This window comes from Sitodiplosis mosellana, unplaced genomic scaffold, assembly GCF_009176505.1.
Source record: "Sitodiplosis mosellana isolate CC-2019 unplaced genomic scaffold, AAFC_SMos_1.0 Smas_scaffold_3, whole genome shotgun sequence".
NCBI lineage: Eukaryota > Metazoa > Arthropoda > Insecta > Diptera > Cecidomyiidae > Sitodiplosis > Sitodiplosis mosellana.
In genome coordinates, this window is record NW_022595246.1 from 7,907,304 (window position 1) to 7,929,162 (window position 21,859).

Sequence of the window (21,859 nt, forward strand, 5' to 3'; positions counted from 1 at the left end):
CAGATAGCCCATGCTTGACTTGAGCAATGGTATGCGATGTGTGAATAAGGTGCGGTGTTGTGGCAATATCTTTACGACTCACTGATTAAAATCCCATTCCATTTTTTCGGGCTACTTTTCGATTGCCATAAATTTTCCACCCAGAAGAGCATAGCGACACTGTGTTCCATTTTTATCAATAAATTGTCTTTGCGCACACAATGTGAACCAAAAGTCACGTGTACTTGAAATACGCTTGTTCCATCCCCGAATTATTTTTGTATAAACAATGTGCGCGCTAATGCCACATTAACAACCGTACACATATTAATTTATTGCTTCCGGATGCCTTTTATTACTGCATTTAAGGGAACATTATTTAAACGCGAAAATTCATTTCAAATATACATATCGAATGAATTGTGCGTATTTTCACTGATTTATTGCTAATTATTCGATTGCATTGCGCTGAATTAACATTTCGATGTTCAAGACCATCGGTGTTTTGGTATCGACTTGAAGCGTTAGTACGGCTCAAGGCATTTATTTACGCTCAAACAGCAGTCCAGAAATTAAATGCTAAATATATTTGTTCTCACAGGAAAACCGATTAATTTAAACACAGATAAGGAAATAAATGAAGAAATGGTGCGAATGAAATTCAAAAAGATTAATTTTCGTACATTGTTCCGGCTCCTGGAAATTCCCCGACACGGAACCCTGATTCAGCAGCAGGATATTCGGTATTTCTTCGAAATTTGAATTGATGGAAAAATGCGTTATTCACCTCATTGTGAAATCAAATGAATGATTGAAAACAAGTGGCTTGCACCGTTTGTATAAATCGCTATTCGCTGTACATGTCAATTGTGTAAATTTGTCGAAACACATTAATTATTTGGCACCGGTGTGTATCTCAAATTTCACTCTCACTTTTCCTCTCAGTCTCTGTCTCACGGTTGATGCTTATCGCAACGTCATTTATCATTGATAATAATAAATAAAAGTTACCAATTCAAAATGATGAACGCAATGAAAGGCTGGAAAAAAATTAATCATTTTGTTGTTTCATTTACAGAAGCCAAAGAGAGTCGAACAAATGGAAGAGAATGAGCGAGTGAGCGGAATGCAAAAGGTAAGCCCTTGAAAATGCCAAGTGAACAATGGTTCAAGGAGTCGCGTACGGTGGTGACAGCGGCGGGTTCCCTTCTCAATTACATCAATGCTAAGCAAATAGTGAAAAAACAAGAGAGGAAGAAAGAATGAAGAATTTTAATACTGGGTTTTTTCCATTGAAGTGAATCTTTTTTCTTTCTTTCCGTAAGCACGCGGGCTCATTATTCATTTCGGTGGGTCGGTGACGAAATTCTTTTAACGATTTTTTGTTTGTTTTGTTCATTCCTTTCTCATTTTTTCGGGCTTAAAAAGCACACATGCCTTCATACCGATATATACTGATTCCGCAATGGAAACGTAGTTCGGGAATGTGTCTCAAGTGATGTGTAATCTGCTCGGCGAATGAATTTGAATACGTGTATATATAGGTACGTATGAAGTTGAAGTACTTTGTAGCGGCGCAGAGGCATTACAAAAGAAATCCAATTTCATGTGCATGGTACACCGTCACCGATACAAAGCAAAAGGCCATAACACACACCGACGACTACAATGGCGACAGCAACAACGGTCGATGAGATGTGTACGCGTTCGCACATACGTTGTCAAGGTGCGCGTGAGAGAGCCGAATCGTTGCATAAATGTGAGAGAGAGAAACGACGAAAAAAGGATCAGGCAAGCATGAAAATCAGCACAAAACTCCATGTACCAACAACCAACCGTATGGCAAACATATACGACGTTTTAGTCTCGAGCAACAGAGAGGCTAGAGCTCAGCCATGGCATTGCGAAAACGAGAAAACGCGCGAAACATGGATGTAAAACAGTACACACAAATTCGATACAATGCTACACGAGAACTAGTAGAGAAATTCGACGTCACGGATACAAATAACACTCGACTAGTCTTCGTCTCCATTCGCCTGTCTCATGTTTGAGCGGTTTGTGTGTGAGTATAGTTCATTCGTTGTTGTTGTTGTTTTTTTCGGGCCATGGATTCGAAAAAAATATATTCTTTTCGCATACGTATAAGGCCAGTGAGAGTACACAGTAAATATATACAGTGCGATATTCCACACAATAGAACACATTCGGAATGATCTTTCCAACAAAACATGCGAGTCTGAGTATAGCAACGGCAACGACGACGATGTGAAAACGAAACACGGCACACAAAAGAATGCGCAATAAACGAATCCACAGAAAATATTAAACGAATTTCCTTCGTCTGTGCAACCGAAGTGGCGAGAGAGGATTGAATCGGCAACACGAAGACGAAATGAACCAGGAGAAATTGGATGACATTTCCATCAACATCCTATTTTGAACCGAAGGCACAGAAAAAAACAACCGAAACCAAGCGTGAGTTATCAGGCGCTAGTCAAATGGAGGTGCGTTATACATGAAAGTAAACGCAAATTTGCCAGCTATTCTTATTGAAATGAAGAGACAAAATAGCAGAGAATGAGAAGAAAAAAAACGCTCAATTTTATTATTCGGAAGCGAAATAACTGGTTTTCCGAGTTGCTTCTCATTGTTCAACCCTTAATTCCGTTTGTTCGCCCGAACAATGAACTGATGAAACCGAGCGCTCAGCTCAATAATGAAAGTCAAAACGCAATCGAAATCGGAGAGGACAATCAACACATATTTGCATTTAATACGCGACAAATTTATCGAATATTCGTCTGCACAAATCATCATCCATTTCGGATTCTCTGCTACAAACACAAACACAAATGCAAATGCGAATCCATTGGATGGCGTGTATTAAAGAAATGTCATTGGGGTGAAAATAAATTCCAGCAATAAAACCGCTATAATGATGTTGATGACGGCGATGATGCAGCAATCCCTCAAAATGAACGAACGAACGAAAAAAAAGAGCTGTGTGTTTGGTATAAAATCCACATGTCAATTTTCCAAATTGTATATTCAAAGCGGTACTTAAGGAAATTGTTGGAATTGTTCGTGCTCTGGCATAAAATTGCGCGAGGATATGCCAAAGTCAGACATGTATTACGATCAAAACAAAGGTCTTATAGAGCAAGTAAAAGAGTGAGAGAGTGAGAGCTAGAATGAAAACTCGCAACTCTTTTACGAATAAAACAGAGTGCGAACCATAGAAGTGGAATTTTTGCACACAACGGTAAAATAGGTTCACTCAGCCAATATGTGTTGAGTGCGGCAAATCCTTTGAAGAGAACCAAAAAAAAACCTATTTAAATGTGGTACAAATAAATATAATTTGTGAATTTGTTCGAGAATTTACGCCAAAAACTTTTCGTCTACAATGGAAATGGAAAGAAAAAAAGTGTGGACATCGTTTTGCTGCAAAGCAAAGTACTCGGTTTTGTGCCATTCACTTAATGGTCGAGCAACTTTGCGACTCAAAAAGGCGTTTCGACTTTTACATGACGAGAAACTCCGGTGCCATTCCCAAAGTAATGCACGTAACATGCTTTGTGTGTTAGAATAATCATATATATTATTTAAAATAAACATATTTATGGGCATTCATAGATACGTGTTTGAATGTACGGGTAAATGTGCTGACGAATTTGTGCGTTCTGTGTATGATGGAGTTTTTGTTTTGTTCTTTCTCTCTCTCTCTCTTTCTTGCCATTCCCATTCGCAGGACTCAAAGCAAACAAAAAAAAATGGATTTTATTATTGCCGGCACAATGATCAAAGCAACATATTTTTCAGATGGTGCAAATGCATTGAGAGTAACCGAAATGATGGCGATTCATTCGTTGTATGGTTATAAAAATCATACCCAAATACGCATCATAAGCACGTACACAATTCTCTCTTCTGTGTTACTCTACGCGTACCGAGTTATTGTAATAAAAACATTTTTGTTGTGTCAAATCCATAAAATAGCAGCAGTTCGAAATGCCAACAACAGGCCAAAAACCGAAATATAAATGCAATATGAATATTGTAACCAAAAATATAATATAATAAAAGAATATATACAATAACTGAACAACACTCTGGATGCTCTTTTTTTCTCGTCTCCTCTACCAAAGTGCGGAAAATGAACCAACGGACACAAAATCTACACGCTTCACTCCACTCTCATCACCAATCCTTATTATTTTAATGCTTCGATGCGCGCTTCTCTCTCTCTCTCTCTCTCTCTTCTGGCCTTTGCTCTTGTTCTCTCTTTTCCTCGTTTTTTCTCTCTTACTCTCACTCGGTCGCTCACTCGTCCATTTTTCTGAATAAATTTCATAAAAATACGAAATACTTTTATTACCATGCCACCACTACCGCAAGGGCCAAATCCAATTCATTTCGTTTTTTTTGTTGGTTTGGCCAAACTTGGTATTTTTTCGCATTTTCTGTGGTGACGATGCATGATTCGAAATTTCCCCGAATTATTATGATTAACTTTTGTTATTATAATTATTATGGGAACCAATGAAAAAAATCCAATTGAACTAAAAAAATTGAGAATAGATATCAAAACGGAGTGAGTTTTATTTTCAGCAGAAAATTCCAGAGAATCGTTGCATTTCAATGTGATTTCTCTTACATTTGTTTGAATATTATTCTATTTTTTGTGTGTCGTTGACAATCTGTGTAAATATCTACTATCAATGAGTGTGCCTGTGGTATGCATGGTTCTGCAAAAACGCGTTGCGATAAAACTAAATGAATATCGAAATCGCCGAGTATTAATTGGATACATTGTTAAACTATGCAACATTTCATTGAAACATGCCATTTTCCAGATGGTGGCAAAAAAGCCGCCGTCGCTGGAATTTGAAATCACATTTAAATATTTTCGCACATTTGCGCACAAATTATCTACGAATTCCAAAACACGCACCATTCGAATAGCAGAAACATCGACGTCGCATCGCAAAGTGGTAGCGTGAGTAGTGACTAAATGAACGATGTCGCATTAAAACAACAAAACGGTCATCGGTTCGGATTCAGTGTGTAATTTATGTTTTCTTCATTTTACCCAGACGATGTTCGACAATGTGTATGGAATTAAAATACGCGATAATGCCATTAGGAAGCGAGCATTCGACTCATAACCATGACCAAACACCGGCCACAAACGTACAGTGGTATTGCGAACCGAACGCAAAATACCGATCACAAAAGACTCTTCATCCAAATGGCCTGTGATACAAAAATAAAAATAAAGAGGAATTTTGAACGAAAAAAAAAACAGCGATGTAGATAATGGCTAATCGTTGTTATAAAAATGCTGTGACTTTTTTGAATTGTTGTCTGTTGATGAACCGTAATTTGATACATTAAAATGGTGATATTGCGAATTGTATTCAAAATCACACATGGTGAAATGACTATCGCATATTTTCGGTGGACGTGCATCATGTTGGCTTTCCGTTCTGTAATATATACGATATGAATTTCGATGAAAATCATATTCAATGAAATCTAACTGCATACATGAGATTGCAGCCCGATCAATCGGAATTGTGTCACTTGTCATGAACTATGTCGCTTACCAAGTTTTGTGCGATAACCGGTAATAATTTCCTATTTCTCTTCCTCGTTTGCTCACTTGCTCACTCATTGCTAGATTCATTCTCCCATTCTACATCTCCTGCTCTTCCTCCCCATTCTCTCTGTCTCTTCCTCTCTCACTCGCTGAATTTGTTATGCTTCGATTTGTATATAAATTCAGTTCGCATTTTCAGTGAAGTCAATCGATGTTGTGTACCTGTGCATCGAGTCGACCGCTCATTTGGATATGGTCCAATGAAATGTAAATTTTTGCGTATTTGCAACTGTGCTATTGCATTATTATCAGTAATGCAAACACGTGTGCCACATCTTTCGCAACACACACACATATACACATACAGAGCGAGCGTTAATCGATTATGCAATCGACTAATTCCCGTATTTATTGAACGAGTGTCAATAATAATCCTTTAGTTATCGGTTGAGTGCATACAACAGTTGATCGCACTGTGTTTACTCTACACGCCAACGATTATTGCTGTTGAAGCAAAACCATTTTTATTTGTCTATTTAGCATAATTGTTTAGATGCAGGTAAATCTGAGCCATTTCAATGCCATTTTCGGTCAATACAAGGCTCTGAGGTGGTGCACAAATTCAGAGACCATCTGAAATGGCATGCACAAATTACGCACAAACTATTGGAAGTGATTTGAGTTGATTTTTTTCATGTTGAACCAAAGTCACACTTAAATACTTAAGGAAATGCCATTTTTAGTCACTACAGAGCTGTGATGATGTGCACAAATTCAGAAACCGGCTGAAATGACATGCACAAATTATGCACAAATTATTGGGACTGGCGTGAGCCATGAAAAAGCAATATTTCCCATAGTTAACTTATATTCACCACACCACATTGAATTAATTGACCACATATCGCAAATCCGAAGGCATATTCATTATGCACAAATTATGCACAAAATAATTGCATTTTCGAACACGCGAAAAAATGCTGCCCTGTCGAGTGGTGAAAATGGCATTTACCGCGAAATCACCACAGAAAATGGACTCAAAATTAGAGCATTTTTGTCTTTTTTGGACCGTACAAATGCATGCACATATTTGCAGGGGCTATGCACAAATTATCTACACAATCAGACGAGTGATTTTCAAACCTTGACCGGCTGAATAGGGGGGCCAAAAATTGTATGAAAATCGACTTTTAACAGATTTGAGGGTTTTGCGCCGACAGTCAATTCCAAATGAAATTTTCAATATTTTTATGATCTGGTGACTGATAATGAAAGGTTTTGACCTCCCCTAATTTGTGCCGTTGACTACACAATTCGTGCTCTCACCAAGAGCGAGCACAAATTCGACAAAAATTTGAAAAAATTTATGAAAATCGATATCACAGTGCAACAAAGTTTGGGTAGGTTCATGTAAACCATAATATGTTTTAATTAGTGCTCGAATAGTGCTGGCAGATGCCACTTCCAGATTGCAAAAATCTTGTCTGGTGGCTGAGTACTAATCGTCAACATTTTTGAAAAAGTAGATTTGTGGTACATTCCCATGGCAAGTACATGAAATAAAATTTTTTTCGTATGAATGTAGCTCTATGTACAGGTGGGCGAATTCGCGAGTATATACTCTCATACTCACTCATTTCGAAAATGAGTATGTCTCGACATACTCTCATACTCATAGATACTCTTTGAGTATGAGAGTATATACTCAGAGTAAATACTCTTTGATTTTGAGTATGTCTCGACATACTCATTTTTTACCCAAAGAGTAACTCTACACCTACTCTTTTTCCTACTCATTTGAGTATGTCTCGACAATTCAATTTTTTTCTCCTCAGAAAAAGTTATATATCCTTTATACATTTTTCTGAGGGAGGAAAAACGAGTGAGTAAGTGTAGAGTTACTCTTTCACAAAAAAATGAGTAAGTCGAGACATACTCAAATGAGTATGAAAAAGAGTATGAAAAAGAGTTGGAAATAGAGTTGGAAATAGAGTAGGAAATAGAGTAGGTGTAGAGTTACTCTTTGGGTAAAAAATGAGTAGGTCGAGACATACTCAAAATCAAAGAGTATATACTCTCATACTCAAAGAGTATCTATGAGTATGAGAGTATATCGAGACATACTCATTTTCCGTTTGTATGGGAGTAGGAGTAGGAGTATGAATTATACTCTCTTACTCCGCCCATCTGTAGCTCTATGACTCCTGTTCGGAAAAGTGAATCACTGTTTTACAATTGAGTCATGAAGTGAGTCACAATATGAGTCATAATCGAAGTCATTCATTTGTCCGAAGTGAGTCAAACTAGATGTGACCGGCTCTTCATGAGTTATAAGAAATGAATTAGATTCTGACTCCATTTTAGAGTCATTGAGTCAGTAGAGTCAAAGAGTCAGAATTGATATGACTCATTGAATGCGTGAGTGTATCGGAGAGTCATGAATTTCTGTTCAGCGCACCCATACTGTACATGTTGAAAAATCTACAAGTCCGTGTCCAAATGAGAGAGCATAAATTTTGGTCAGGTGCCACTTGAAAATGTGAATTTAATTTTGACGGCAACAACAAATTCCCCAAAGAAATTAATAAACTCCAAGGATGTTGCTGTGCTGTAAACCGTGCAATTAACCGAACCATATCGAACGAACCCGAAATACCAGCAGAAAAGAGCGGTGCGTGTGAGGAAATGGAATTTTTACATAGTTTATCATACAAATATAAATGAATGGACTAGTTTTTGCCGTATTATTGTCATAATAATGGGCGATTGTCTGAGAATATTGTGACAGAGGGGGAGCAGGTAATGAGCACTGAATATTTTCACGTTGGCTTCGGGAATTTAGAAAAAAAAATAATAATATAAGTTTAATGTTTCTAAATTCACAAAACCCGGACGCCGTGAATTTAGTCGTACGCGACGGGAATTTAGACAATGTTCTTAATATCACGCAATGATGATGACCTTTCTAAATTCCCGAAGCCAACGTGAAAATAGACAGTGCATATGGATTATAATATCAAATGAAAAGAAAAAAACATTTTTGATTTTTTATTGTTTATTTTGTACTGGTAGTTTTTCAGATCCAATTCGACTTTTTTCTAAAAAAAAAACTTAGCTAAACATTTGAAATTGATCGTGCGGTGTTTTAGAATTTGAAGGCAATGTTGGGTGCAAAAAGTCGAAATAATTATTAAATAATACTTATAGGTGTTTTTTTTCCTTTTTAAATTGGGTTTATCAATTAAAAAGCAATTTCATATCAAACTGGCCAAATAGTGCAAAGAATAATATGTGATAAACGCGATGTGATAAACAATAGTGCGAAGAATATTCATCAGAACGGACAAAGAAGACGAAAATGAAAATATGAATTGAAAATAACGTGAACATTGATCAGGTCCTAATCCCCAGCAGGCAGCGTCTGTACATTCGTCTGAACAGTATAAATTCTCGGCCACTATTCAAATACAAACAAAGACAAATGTTAATATAATGATGCTATTTGAATTTAAATTACAAGTTTTTATTAATTTGGTCATTGATAAAGATATCTTCGTTGCACACAACGAACACAGCAACTGATGGCCTGCTGCAGCATATTTGTAGCGGCTGAGATTGGAGAAACAGAAACAAAAGAAGAAAAGAGAACAACAACAAACGAAACAGCGCGCGTGTTTGTGTATGAACGTATTGTGGACACGGACCGTGATGTTACTCCCAAAGGGAGTGTAAACACCCAGCTGGTTTGATGGTCTAGAATGCAAATCTGAAATTTCAGCTGATCCATGGATTCCAAGGATTTGACCACGTTCCAGTGCTTCCTTTTTTATGTGCATCTGTAAAGTGATATTCCCAATGTTCTGTATAGCATTTCACCACAACGAAAAGAAATTGAACTGGTAGAATTAGGCCAAATCTTGAAAATCCATGGATCAGTCCAAATTCCACCTGATTTGTATTTTAGGCCATCAAACCAGCCAGGTGTATACAGTATACACTCCCTTTAGTGAGTGATATCACGGTCCGTTTTGCCGATTTACCCAGCTATTTTCGAGATATTTCCATGTGTACATTTTACCATAGAAGCCAATGCGATAGCAGCGACGCTCCGAGGTTTTCATACAAACTTCCCATGAGGACGATCCGCAACAGGCAAAAACCGAAAAAAAAGTTAATTTTTTTTCGATTTCAGAACAGTATTTCGTGTGCTCAATCCATTGGTGTTATCGCCACATCGAAATTCGCATTCCTTATCAGTTTATTATCACTGATAGGTAGTTTTTTAAAATAAAGGAGAAACATGTTGAATGGTAACATAATAGAGAAACATACAGGCGTTTAAAATAAAAATGAATCATGCACAGAGTGAAAATAAAAGAGCAACGTAGCTATGTTTCACTTTTATTTTGACTCCGCGCATGTTGCAGTTTTATTTTATACGCGTTTTTTGTTTCACTATTATTTCAAACCAACTTTATGTTTCGGTTTTATTTCATGGGAGATTAGCGGGACCACGATCATTGTCACCTATACAAATGTGGTTTGATTTTAGCGCGAATTTATAATGTGAATATACCACATCACTTCATAAATAAACCACGAACTTGACATAACCTCAAAAGTGGTACCACATCTGAGGTGCTATTCAGTGACAGATTCAGTTATGGTTATTAAGGCTCGTTCAGGTTTTCAGAGTAGTTGACAGTATAATAATATATAAGTTTCATAGTTCAGCGTTCTACGTTAAGCCTTAAAGCTAGCTAAATATGTGCTTTATATAAAACATAGGGACATTTTCTCATTGACTTTTAAAAATACATATCGCCACATATTGGCACACATACAAAACGTCATTGGTTTTATTTTGTTTTGTTTTTTTTTTATCGGTAGTAAATATAAAATAGAAAATGCCATTTTATATGTACAGTACACGCAAGCGCGCGTTCTTCGAGTCAAAAACGACACTGGTCCTCTAGACATGGTTAGCTTCAAACCTGAATGTCGTGTATAATGACATTTTGATACAAAACGGATTAAACTTAAATTTCGGTTTCCAAATACTTACTGCATTGGTTTGAGGCTTCATTGTTGATAATCTTCGATTCATGTGTGTGTGACTTTTTGCAAAGATTCCTATTTTCCAGTATACAAACTGCCCCTGAATTGATTTTCTTTAAGGAACATAGCTCTAATAACTTTAAGCTGGTTTTTATGATGTATAACGATGCTTCCTTATTTCCATATAATTGACGACCACCAATAACTTCAAGATTTTGAAAGTATGAAAGATTTGTGAAACCAGGGTGATCTCCCTGAATATTTATGTAACCAGTCACTTCGCGCAGAGTTGAGAATACTTCCAAATGATCGGGATGCATCATTTTGATTATTTGAGACCCAAATGGGAAATCGGCAGACACTGGCATAAAGCCGTTGAATGTTTGATCCAGTATTACCAAATTGCCATCAATTATTGTGCAGTTACGGAACGAATCGATGTTGTCAGAATGAATTACTTCTACATCAGGACATGTCTTTGGACAAGGACCGTTACAAGTAACACATTCACCATTTTTCGTCGTTTTATTTGGTGAACACCTTCTCACACAAGCACCATTATCTTTAAGTAAATTCTTTGGACAGTTTTTCATACACTTGGTTGCGTATGCATATTTTCCTTCTGGACATTCATTCCTATAAATACCGTCATCATACAGGTTTCGACATGCCAAACACTCTTTATTCGTTGGGCCAGTGCAACCGCCAGCGCAGGACAAATGACAGCAATCATGTGGATTTGGGCCGAAACATCTACCTTCGCTACATTGTAGTGAACAATTGCTTCTGCTAAATTTCTGGCAATTATGTGCGCCTTCGCCCCAACAACCGGCAACGCACGATGCATGGCATTTAGAGCAGTTTCGCCCAGTAATTGTGGATACATTGATCATTGCAGATGGTCCTAAAACATGGAACGAATAGAATGCAGTAATTGTAGTATTCTAGTCAAATATTGCGTTCTTAATAAATTCTGAATTATTATCGTAATATACCTGTAACAATTTCCTGCCAATCAATCGTTTGAGCAAAGCATAGATTATTAGTTTCGTTTATGAGCACTGATCCTGATAAAATTTCACGTAATGATGGTAGCTCTAAGGATTTCATTGTGGAATGGTTTACAATTAAACTATAGTTATGCGTGCTGTTCACTTTGAATAAAATTTGACCACGAATAATTTGCAAACTAAAGGAAGAAAAAAGAAATAATTTTCTGCATAAGTTTGTAGATTCGAAACAATTTTATCGCGTACCTAGGTAAAACGACATTTTCTACATTCACGAAGTTGATTAAAACATATCCCGTCACTTCACGAATATGTTGTAAGAAATCCAAATCCATCTTCGGATCCTCTAGCCATGTTAACTCCAAATTTCCATCGATATGAGTGCAATTTTTATATTCATCGCGCAAGTGGAGGTAGTGTTTCAGCCGGTTTGAGCGTACCGACATGCCGAACTCGGTACCGGGACAAACTGTAAAGATATTTATATATACATTGATTTACCGTGTCACTTGATTATTATAACAGTCACTAAATGTCACTAAGCCATTTTGAAAGTGACAAATTATGACCACATCCAAGCGTCCGTGAGAGTATAGCTTAGCAGACGCTATATTTAATACTCGGTATTATATACCGGTATATCGCACACGCAGAGCATTTCTCTCGCACGCACACATTTACATACACAACGATCGCAACCAATTCAGACACAGAACCACATGGCATACACTCACAACTCGAAGCGTTTGCGCGCGAGAGAGGTGCGTGCGTCAGCTCTGCGTGTGCGATATACCGGTATATAATACCGAGTATTAAATGGAGTGCATGCTAAGCTATCCTATGACGAACACTTGACCAAATCATATATTATATTAGAGGTGGCGCTATTTATGCACATCAAATGGCTTTTGCATTAGCTCCTATGTACTGTGCGCGCCTTTTGAATTTCGTATATTGTGATAGTTCATATATATATATGAAGTATACGAAAAATATGTACGCAATACCCAGCTATTGGTGATATTTGATATATAGTTTTAAAGTGCAACATAAAGTTTTTTTTTCATATAGAGTTGTTGTTGTAAACTCTCTCTGTTTTGATTATTATTACTAATACGTATGATATAAAAGAGCGAATCAATAGTTTGTATTGCAAGTTTCAAATAACGAAACACTGATTTATGGACTCTTGGTTTGGTGTGTTTTTTCACCTCTAGAAAGTGTGAAAAAGGGAAAGTGATGTTTTGAATTTTTTTTACCCTCTCCTACCGGTATAAATTATGTGATGTATTTTTTTTAGATGACTAGTTGATTGATGGAACTCCAAGTTGATTGTTGTTAAGGTTTTGAAAAACGATTTGTTTTACTCAGTTTGCCTCTTGACTATTGCACACATGTATTGGCTATTCACGGGTATGAAACGACAACGACAACAGCAATAACAATTATTTTCAATATAAACATAAGACGAGCTCTACTGACACGACGCTTATGGTTATAGTTGAAAATTTCAATCACATAAGCGTATGTACGGCCGATAACCAAGAAGTCATTCGCGCAGACCGTATAATTCCAATGCTAGCGTCTCTGTATTGCAGTGTTTGAATTTTCTAATCCGCTCGATAGAGCCTCCATAGATTGAATCGAAAGAGTTTTTCAAAAGAGACTCGTTCAAAAGAATCTTTGCAAAAAAATTTAATATTCTGTTTCCAATTACGGTTGTAAACTATATTCAAATAATAGGTTTTGATTTATATTTTAATACTATGAAGAAGAAAAACAAAAAAAAATTTATTTTAAAGAACATCTAAACTGAGGCCATTGCGAACAACGTCTTTTTTACGCTAATAGCAATTCGTACACGAACGAATCAATGTGACAGTTGGCGTGAGTGAGACAGCGAACAATTTGGTTATGTCGGTTTAAATGTTCTTTTATTGAAATAATTGATTCCGTTTGATCCATATTTTGACAAACGTCGTGCACCGATTTGTGACATTTCACCATTCGCTGCAACTTCATACTTGGTATATATACGATTGTCGTATTAATGAAATCAATTATTTCAATAAAATTTAAAATAAATAATTTTTTTTTTGTTTTTTCTCTTCATTGTATTAAAATATAAATCAAGACCAACCTTTTGAATATAGTTTACAGCCGTAATTTTTACCAGAATATTGAATTTTTTTGCAAAGATTCTTCTGAAAGAGTCTCTTTTGAAAAACTCTTTCCATTCAATCTATGGAGGCTCTATCGAGCGGATGGGAAAATTCAAACCCTGCTGTATTGTATGTTATGTATTGATCGCTCAACGTGTGTTGTGTGTATGACCACTAGAGGCATGTCGAATTTTGTCGTCAGTATGGATTTCATAGCCGCGTATGTTGTAAAAATGTATGTTTTTCAACCATTCACGATGAAGGAAAGTATTTTTTGGTGCATTCATATTGCCGAAAAAGATGTACCGCATGCATTTGCTTGAACGGGGACGCAAACGAAAATTCCAAAAGAAATTAAATGAATTCAAAACGCAAATGTGTGTATATTGGTCAAAAATGAAACAGAAGCAGTTTTAACGCAAAATGAATATGTACAAAACTCGAGAAGGAAACATAATATAGATCACACATACAAAACAACATTTTTAAAGCAAAAAAATTCTATTGGTGATATGTCATTTCACCAATAGAATATTTCATTTGTATTGGTAATTTCAGTACAAGTGACAAATTTACTAACATTACCTATTGTATTAAATTTACCAATACAAATGAAAAATTCCATTGGTGAAATGATATTTCACCAATAGACCGTCTGGGTTCAATAATGTAATCTATTGGTACTTTTGCATTTCACCAATAGAACTGGTTCACCAATTCAGTTTTCTCTGTGCATAGATTTATTTTTGTCCTGCACCCAATATTTGTAGACTCGGTTTTTGCATGTTTATTGCAAATTTGACGTTGGTCTTTTTGCTAATATATTTTTGTGTTTTAATTTTCTTCTGATTTTTCTCAAGTTTTGTTCTAGCTCCCAGGCCGTCAGTTAACACTTGTAATTCTTTAAATGCAGTATTTATGTGGGTTGTATACAAGAACGTAACCTAATGTAAATATTGGTATGTAGCCACTTTGGTTGTGACAGCTCACGCGTAACATAAGCAACTTCACTTATATTGAATAAAGAATCATTTTATAATGTAACACGAACAAAACAACATCTCTGTGTTTCATTATTCCTACATTTATTCTGGCAGTCGTTTGTAAATCATGAAAACCAGTTTTTGAGTTGAGTTACAAATATTAGTTATTACTCTTAAAATTATATTATATCATCAAATTTTGTGAAAGTTTTCTTAATTTGTTTATGGATCGGTAGGATTCTCTTTTTTACATATTTGTTGATCGATGTTGAGTTGATTGATAGTGTACCTAAATACTTGAATGTACTAAACACTTAATTGAAAATTAGACCCAAATAAATTCTTATACAGTGTGTATCAGAGTCTCGTGCAAAAAAATTTCCACCACAATCGGCTACTATACCAAAGTTCCAAGTTGTGGACGCATTTTTTCATCACAGCTGCATAAACTTGCTTGAAAGGTATTAATATCCTCTTTAAAAACTTGTCATATTTGGTACAATAGTATCGATCAAAAATGGCCGAAAGTGGCTAAAATGGCGTTAAATATAAAGTGCTGAAAAATCAACAAACTTGAAATCCAGGAACCTATGGTTAAAATATTTGCACGGTGTTCTGAATCAGAACTTCTGATACACCTAACTCCTTCGGAAATTGTCGTGCCGAAACGATACAACCGAATTGTATAGTCTAAACACCACTTCGGCACGACAATTTTCAAATATTTCGTTAGATCCGTAAAAATGAACTCAAATATTTAAAAATGAGGGGTAATATTTGGTACGATTTCGAAAGTGAATGTTATGTTAGTTTTCCCAAATAAAAATTAAAAAAATAAAATATTGACTGTTTTTAAATGTTTGCCATGAATGTCATTTTCAGAGCGTAAAGTTTGACAGATACCATTGCTGATGTTAGGGTGTGTTCAATATCGGTATTGAACAATGAAATGTACTGAACACGTGATTGTGAAATTATGAGTTGTGTGAAAAAATTCACTTTCTATCGAAAATGTGGGAATTAATGTCCACAAAGAGACAAAAGAATGATTTGCCATTTATTATTTTGTACTAGTGTTGCAACACTTGAAATTGGTCGTGCCGTGTAAACTTGATGATGACAATTTTCTCACTCTTATGTTTTAGGCATTTTGCATGCAAAATAACTCGACTGTTGAAATGACTGTGATTTTCTTTTCTGAATTGAGTTTATGAATGAAAAAGTGATTTTGTATAAAATTGTATAAACAATAAATAAAAACTTCATCAGAACCATGTGATAAGATATTTGTATCACCAACCACAGATGGCGACATTGAAAACATTCAATTTAGTACATCTGTCAAAAAGCACGAAAAGGTATCAGGTACTTTGATATTTGCTCTTCTTTTAATTATATGAATATTATATTGATAGTAGCATTGATTACTACTTTAGTGTTTGCAAAAAAAAATTTATGGCCTTGCACAAATCGGCCATTTTCTCGATAACGGCTCCGACGATTTTTTTCAAAATTGCCTCAAATATAGCCCCAAATTAGAGCTAAAATTTGACATTTGGCAAAACTCTGTTTTTCGAGATATAGCCATTATAATCTATAGAAGTTGGAAAAAACATGAAAAATCGAAAAAATCAACTAAAACTTAAAAAAAAAAAAACTTATTTTTGTTGCCGTCAACAATGGCAAAATCATAACCAAAGTGTTTTTGCGTTCAGATGAATAAAATCCTTCAGATACCAGCCCCTCACCAAGTCTTTTTATTCCACGCAATCAACTAAAAACACAAAAAAGTACTTTTCATGAAAAAATCAAAACGATGATTAACTACAACATTTAATGTTTCATTTTCTTTGGCTCAATACACACCACTTTGTGTTTGTTTGGTGTTATTTAGTTTTGTTGAAAAAAAATTCGGGTACAAAACAACTGATATCAAATAAAAAAAACTTCTTTCGAAGTAATCCCTCGTGACGAAATCGAACACAAAACAGCTGATATCAATTTTAAAAAATCATTTCGGAGCGATTTGGATTGCTTTTTTTGCATTCTTCCAACTAATTTCAGAATCGCTCTGTAATGATTTTTTTAAATTGATATCAGCTATTTTGTTTTCGCATTCGTCACGAGGAATTACTTCGAAAGAAGTTTTTTTATTTGATAATGTGTACGCTCCAAATTTTTTGTGTTTAAATTCTGTTCTTCCTGTTGCAGTGTTGCGAGATGATTTTCGTTTGGTGCCAAAGGATACGTTGGCATTGGTTGGCGGACCAGTTGTACTGAATTTTTTATTTGATTATTGATACTGTTAAAAACAAAATCTTACCTTGGAATTTGGCAGAAAGTGATGTGGCCAAACAAATCGGAAATCCCGTTTAATTTCGATCAATTCTGGTCGATTTTCCCGAAAACCTGTCAGTCTGTCGACAAAAAATGCAGAGAAAAAAAATCAGGTTTAATAACATGACCATGAGCGACAATTTCATTTCATATTGATAGACAACACCAAAGTAGGATTGTTTCTCACATTAGTGTTATATGGTAGAGAGAGATTAAGAATTGAAATCACTTTTGTCTTTTTTCTTTACAGAAAAAAATGCCGTATACTTACTCCTCCAAACGGCACAATTAGCTTTGATGTGGCGATGTGACTTTCTTCGGCGGTCCACAATTTCGATCAATTCACCACAATGCTGTTGGTTTCTTGTGTGTGTGTGTATCGGACAGTACAATTGGTGTGTGATGCACTAACAGCTTAGAATCTGTCAACGAAAAATGCAGAAAAAAATCAAATTTCACAACATGAGTACATTTTTTATTTGCTCTTCTTTTAATTATATGAATATTATATTGATTACTACTTTAGTGTTCGCAAAGAAAGACGCGAAGAAAAAACACTTGAAATTACACACTTTTTTTTCAATAATGAAACACAGTCCCGACTCAGAGTGTGAGGTTATGTGCTGTGCCCGAACAAATGATCTGCTTCGAAATGCGTTCAATTTCAATCACGAATAATTCACCTCAATTTTCAGTCTATTTAACCTGTCGTCAAGAAAAATTTCTCGCCTCAAATGCTCGTTTTTTCGGTTTTTCACGTTTTTTCGAAAAATAATTTCACAATAAATATGATTCGTATAGAAGTAGTCCGTTCACTTTGGTATTCACGATTGCAGTGGAGAACTTTGCTACTTTTGACATTTGCAACTAATAAAGTGTTCGATATATTCAACACAACAAGTTTACGATGTTGTTTGGATAGTTTCAAATGTTGTTTCTGAAAATGTATACAAGAAGGAATGTCAACACAGCGCCAGACGGTTGAAACCGTCAAACATTATGTTTCAACAACGCAATACACAAAGAAAGGCCTCTCTTGGCTGCGTACTGTTTCACTGTGACACAGAAAAGACTATTACACTTTTTTTTGCGTTTGAAATTTGCGAGATTTTTGTTTGTTTCGTATTTTAACAAGAATTTCTTCATCGGGAATTTATTCATCCTTTGGAGATGAAAAAATTCATTTTGATTTCATCTAAATAACGTATCATCTTTATGTATTATTTCATCGGGATGAGAAAATACATTAAGTTGAAATGTTATTTAGATGAAATCAAAATGAACTTTTTCATCCGATGAAATGTTTCTTTTAATTTGGATAAATAAATATATTGCACATTGCATTTTTTCATCCGGATGAAATTTTTCATGAAATTTCGATGAAATCATAGTTATTTTATGAACATTATCATCCGATGAAATTTTTCTTTTGATTGAGATAAATATATACACAGAGACCAAATTCGGTTAAAGTCTAACCCATTATAGGAAAAAATAAAAGTTTAACCACTTTGTGAGATAATTTTTGTCTTTTTCCCTATTTATAAGAAAATACATGAAATTTGTGAAGATAATTCAATAAATCTATCAAACAAAATAACAAATCAGACTTCACTTCATTTGAGAGGGATAGCGCCATCTTTTGGATAAATGTCAAACGTACCAAGTTTCGAATGAAGTCTCATTCGAACAAAGTCAAAAAACCTGTCAACGCACAGTCAATGTGTTTGATGTCAATGTGTATGGTATCTTGTGTTTGAGTCAACGAAGTTTCATTCAAATTATTTTTTTTTTATCCGTATAAAATCACTCCAAAATGGAAATGGAATTGGAACAAGAAAATGAAAAAGAATGTGAAAAAAATACATAGTGAGAGTGATGTGTCTCGGTAAATCAATGTTTGTGCAATTTTCCGATAATGAGTTAAACTCGAAAAGTTTTCCAGAAAAGGGTAAGTTTCTATCATCGGTATACCAATCTAAGATATATCTGAATTTAAAACACTATTTTTTCTTATGTATTTCAAACTGGTCTCAGTTGCCAATATTTTCGGTATTAAATTCAACGATGTTCCATATTCTGGCTTAATTTTGACTGATAATCTCGGCTTTCCGATTCCGACACATATGCTTGCCGAAGTTGTGAAAACATTTCACAATGGCAGCATGTTTTATGTCAACGTCGAATACCAAGTAAGCAGTTCTCTTCAAGGAAATTTATCTTTGGTCACCGAAACGGTTAGTTCCAATTGAATATTCTATTATTCTTAGGTAGTTTCATTGTATTCCTTCTAATTTTTTAGACATTGACCAGTTTCTTCCGCCGACAAAACAAAGCCGATTTGCTTAAACACAGTGCTGTACAGGTGTTGGATGATAAATTGCGAATACAGATTGTCAATTGCATTGTGGACTTCATGATTGAGGCTTTTGGAAAGGGAGACCCCTCAAAGGTTGAGAAACATCACAAAATAATGACAGCTCGTACCGCCATCGTGCTGTTTATTGGTTTAAAATCATCTGACCCAGAAAATGATTTGGTATTCCAAGAGAACGTGTAACATTTATCAAGATATTTTTCTATACATTTTATTTTTTTCAGAGCAAATTATTGGGTGTAAATGGATTTTTCAATGCTCGGCTCAAATACCTGAAAACAAAATATAACGAAATGAACAATCAAAATCCAGCTGAAGTCTCAACTCAATTGACTTATATGCAGTTGTCAACACCAGAAGATGATTTTCAGTTTTTGAAAACATGTGTTATTAAAAATACTGCTCGAAGTGAAATAATTCGCAAGCTGATCTCAACACAAATACTCCGCCATAAAATGATGCAGAATCCGAACGTGGATTTACGTACATCATTTCCGTTCTTTTTTGCAGATGCCATTTTGGTAAAAGTTTTGCATTTTTTTTTGCTTAAGAATTTTTGAACGAATTTTCAACCAATTTTCAGATCAAATGGGATTTTGATAATAATCCGAAGTTCCCATGCAACACAGCAGGGTTTGTTTCTGATTGGCCCAAGTATAGCTCAAAAATACGCGATCTTGTGGACAAAAACATACAAACCGATTGGAAACAAGACATTGAAAATTTGTTACTCTTACTTCATGTCTTCCCATCGAAAGCCAGTCGGCTTACTTTTATTGATTCAATTGACAAACTGATTGTGTTTCGCGTGGTAAGCTTCTTTCAGTCTTACGCCGCATTGCTAGGTAAACTCATTGAAGAGTTAAAAGCCATGAAGAAAACCAAAACAATGGATTCAAGCTTTGTATCGAGCCTCCTTACTGCGGTTTTTACAGACGATGTGTTGAAAGAATCTTCGTGTGGTGGGCGTCAATCGAATTTCAACAAAATCTCACACAAAGCGCTCGATCCGGTCAAGTTAAAGCTTACAAAAGGTATTTTTTAATTTAAAACGAAATATATTTTTGAAGGAATTCATACCCATTTGTTTTTCACAGAATTCTTTGAACAGCGTGTGGGAAATGATGCAGCCAGAAAGAGCTCATTTGTGAAAATTGTGAATAAAAAGTGCAACAACTTGCGACGCAAATAATATTTATTGGATATATAAACATAACAAGAATGTACATAAATTGATGTTATCTTCATTATGTATAAATCTGTAATTCTCACTTTGAGTATATCAACGCTAAAGTGTTGGAGAGAACTTTTCAAGGTCGTATTGGAATGATTTTTCCAAAACTATGGTAAAGAATAACACTAATACTCATATCTCAAAATGCATCTCTATCTCACATTCGTTCGATATAAGAAAAATAGTACCAGTATAATTCAATTTTTATAATCGTTTTTCGTATTTACATAATTGTCATTTTAGATGATTTCACGATTTCTTTGATTTTTTCCGATTATTTCGCTAACGTTCGTAATACCGTAATACGTAATGGCGCAACCATACGGTTCGAGAGGCAGACGGAAAAGAAAGAAACAAACAAAGTAATGTATGTCGCTGCGTCGATGACTCAGTTTTGTCGATGAGTTTACAACTTTGCCGTAGCGCCATCTGTGAAGAGCTTTTGTTTTCGACAGCTCGATTGTCGTTGGTCGTTGTCTTCACAAAATATCGCTATTTGATTCCATATTCGGTACAAACGTACAAAAAAACGAAAATTTATTTCTAGGCCATTGCACAAACACACAAATTCAACATTTGAATGGAGTTTAGGAAAATAAGGGCATACTGCGCCATAATTGGCTGCCCAAATAATTTGGGGACCATTAACGAAGCTATTTTCAAGTAATTTTTAAATATTTTTTTCATTTGCCACATTTCAATGTTCCCAACCTATAATTTTAGGCTGCCAACAAAAAAAAATCGGTCGGAATGGTTGTCAGCCATTGAAAAACATGGTCCTTGTCCAAATCAAAAGACTTTTAATGTATGCATAAGACATTTTCCACCGACAGATTATGAAAAAAAAGGTGGCAAGTATGTACTGAATTCGAAAGCAATTCCATCGGTTTTCATCAATTCACAAGAATTTGTTGAAATTATTTCAAATGAATATGTTGAAACTGACGGAATGGAAACACATACATGCCAACAATGCCCACATCTATTGAAAAAAATTGGAAAATTGCAAAACGAGATACTAATTTTGAAAACAAAACACGATATACAAGTTGCAAAACTCGGCGAGAAAAATACAGAGTTAAAACAAAGGAATTTGGAAAAAGCAAAACAGCTG

At 35.3% G+C, this 21,859-nt stretch overlaps 2 protein-coding genes across 2 annotated transcripts in view; one reads left to right on the plus strand and one right to left on the minus strand.

Annotated features, from left to right (window-relative positions):
- The window catches only part of LOC129566082 (kinesin-like protein Klp10A), a 267,051-nt gene that overhangs the window by 88,488 nt on the left and 156,704 nt on the right, over positions 1-21,859 (plus strand). The gene's annotated exons all lie outside the window — the stretch shown is intronic.
- LOC129566083 (epidermal growth factor receptor-like) lies at positions 8,672-13,277 on the minus strand. Its single transcript, XM_055441635.1, has 5 exons — positions 12,922-13,277; positions 11,899-12,121; positions 11,638-11,831; positions 10,650-11,546; positions 8,672-9,041 (listed from the first exon to the last, which is right to left on the minus strand). The coding sequence occupies exons 2-5, from the start codon at positions 12,096-12,098 to the stop codon at positions 8,839-8,841; spliced, it is 1,494 nt and encodes a 497-aa protein (XP_055297610.1). The 5' UTR covers positions 12,099-12,121; positions 12,922-13,277; the 3' UTR covers positions 8,672-8,838.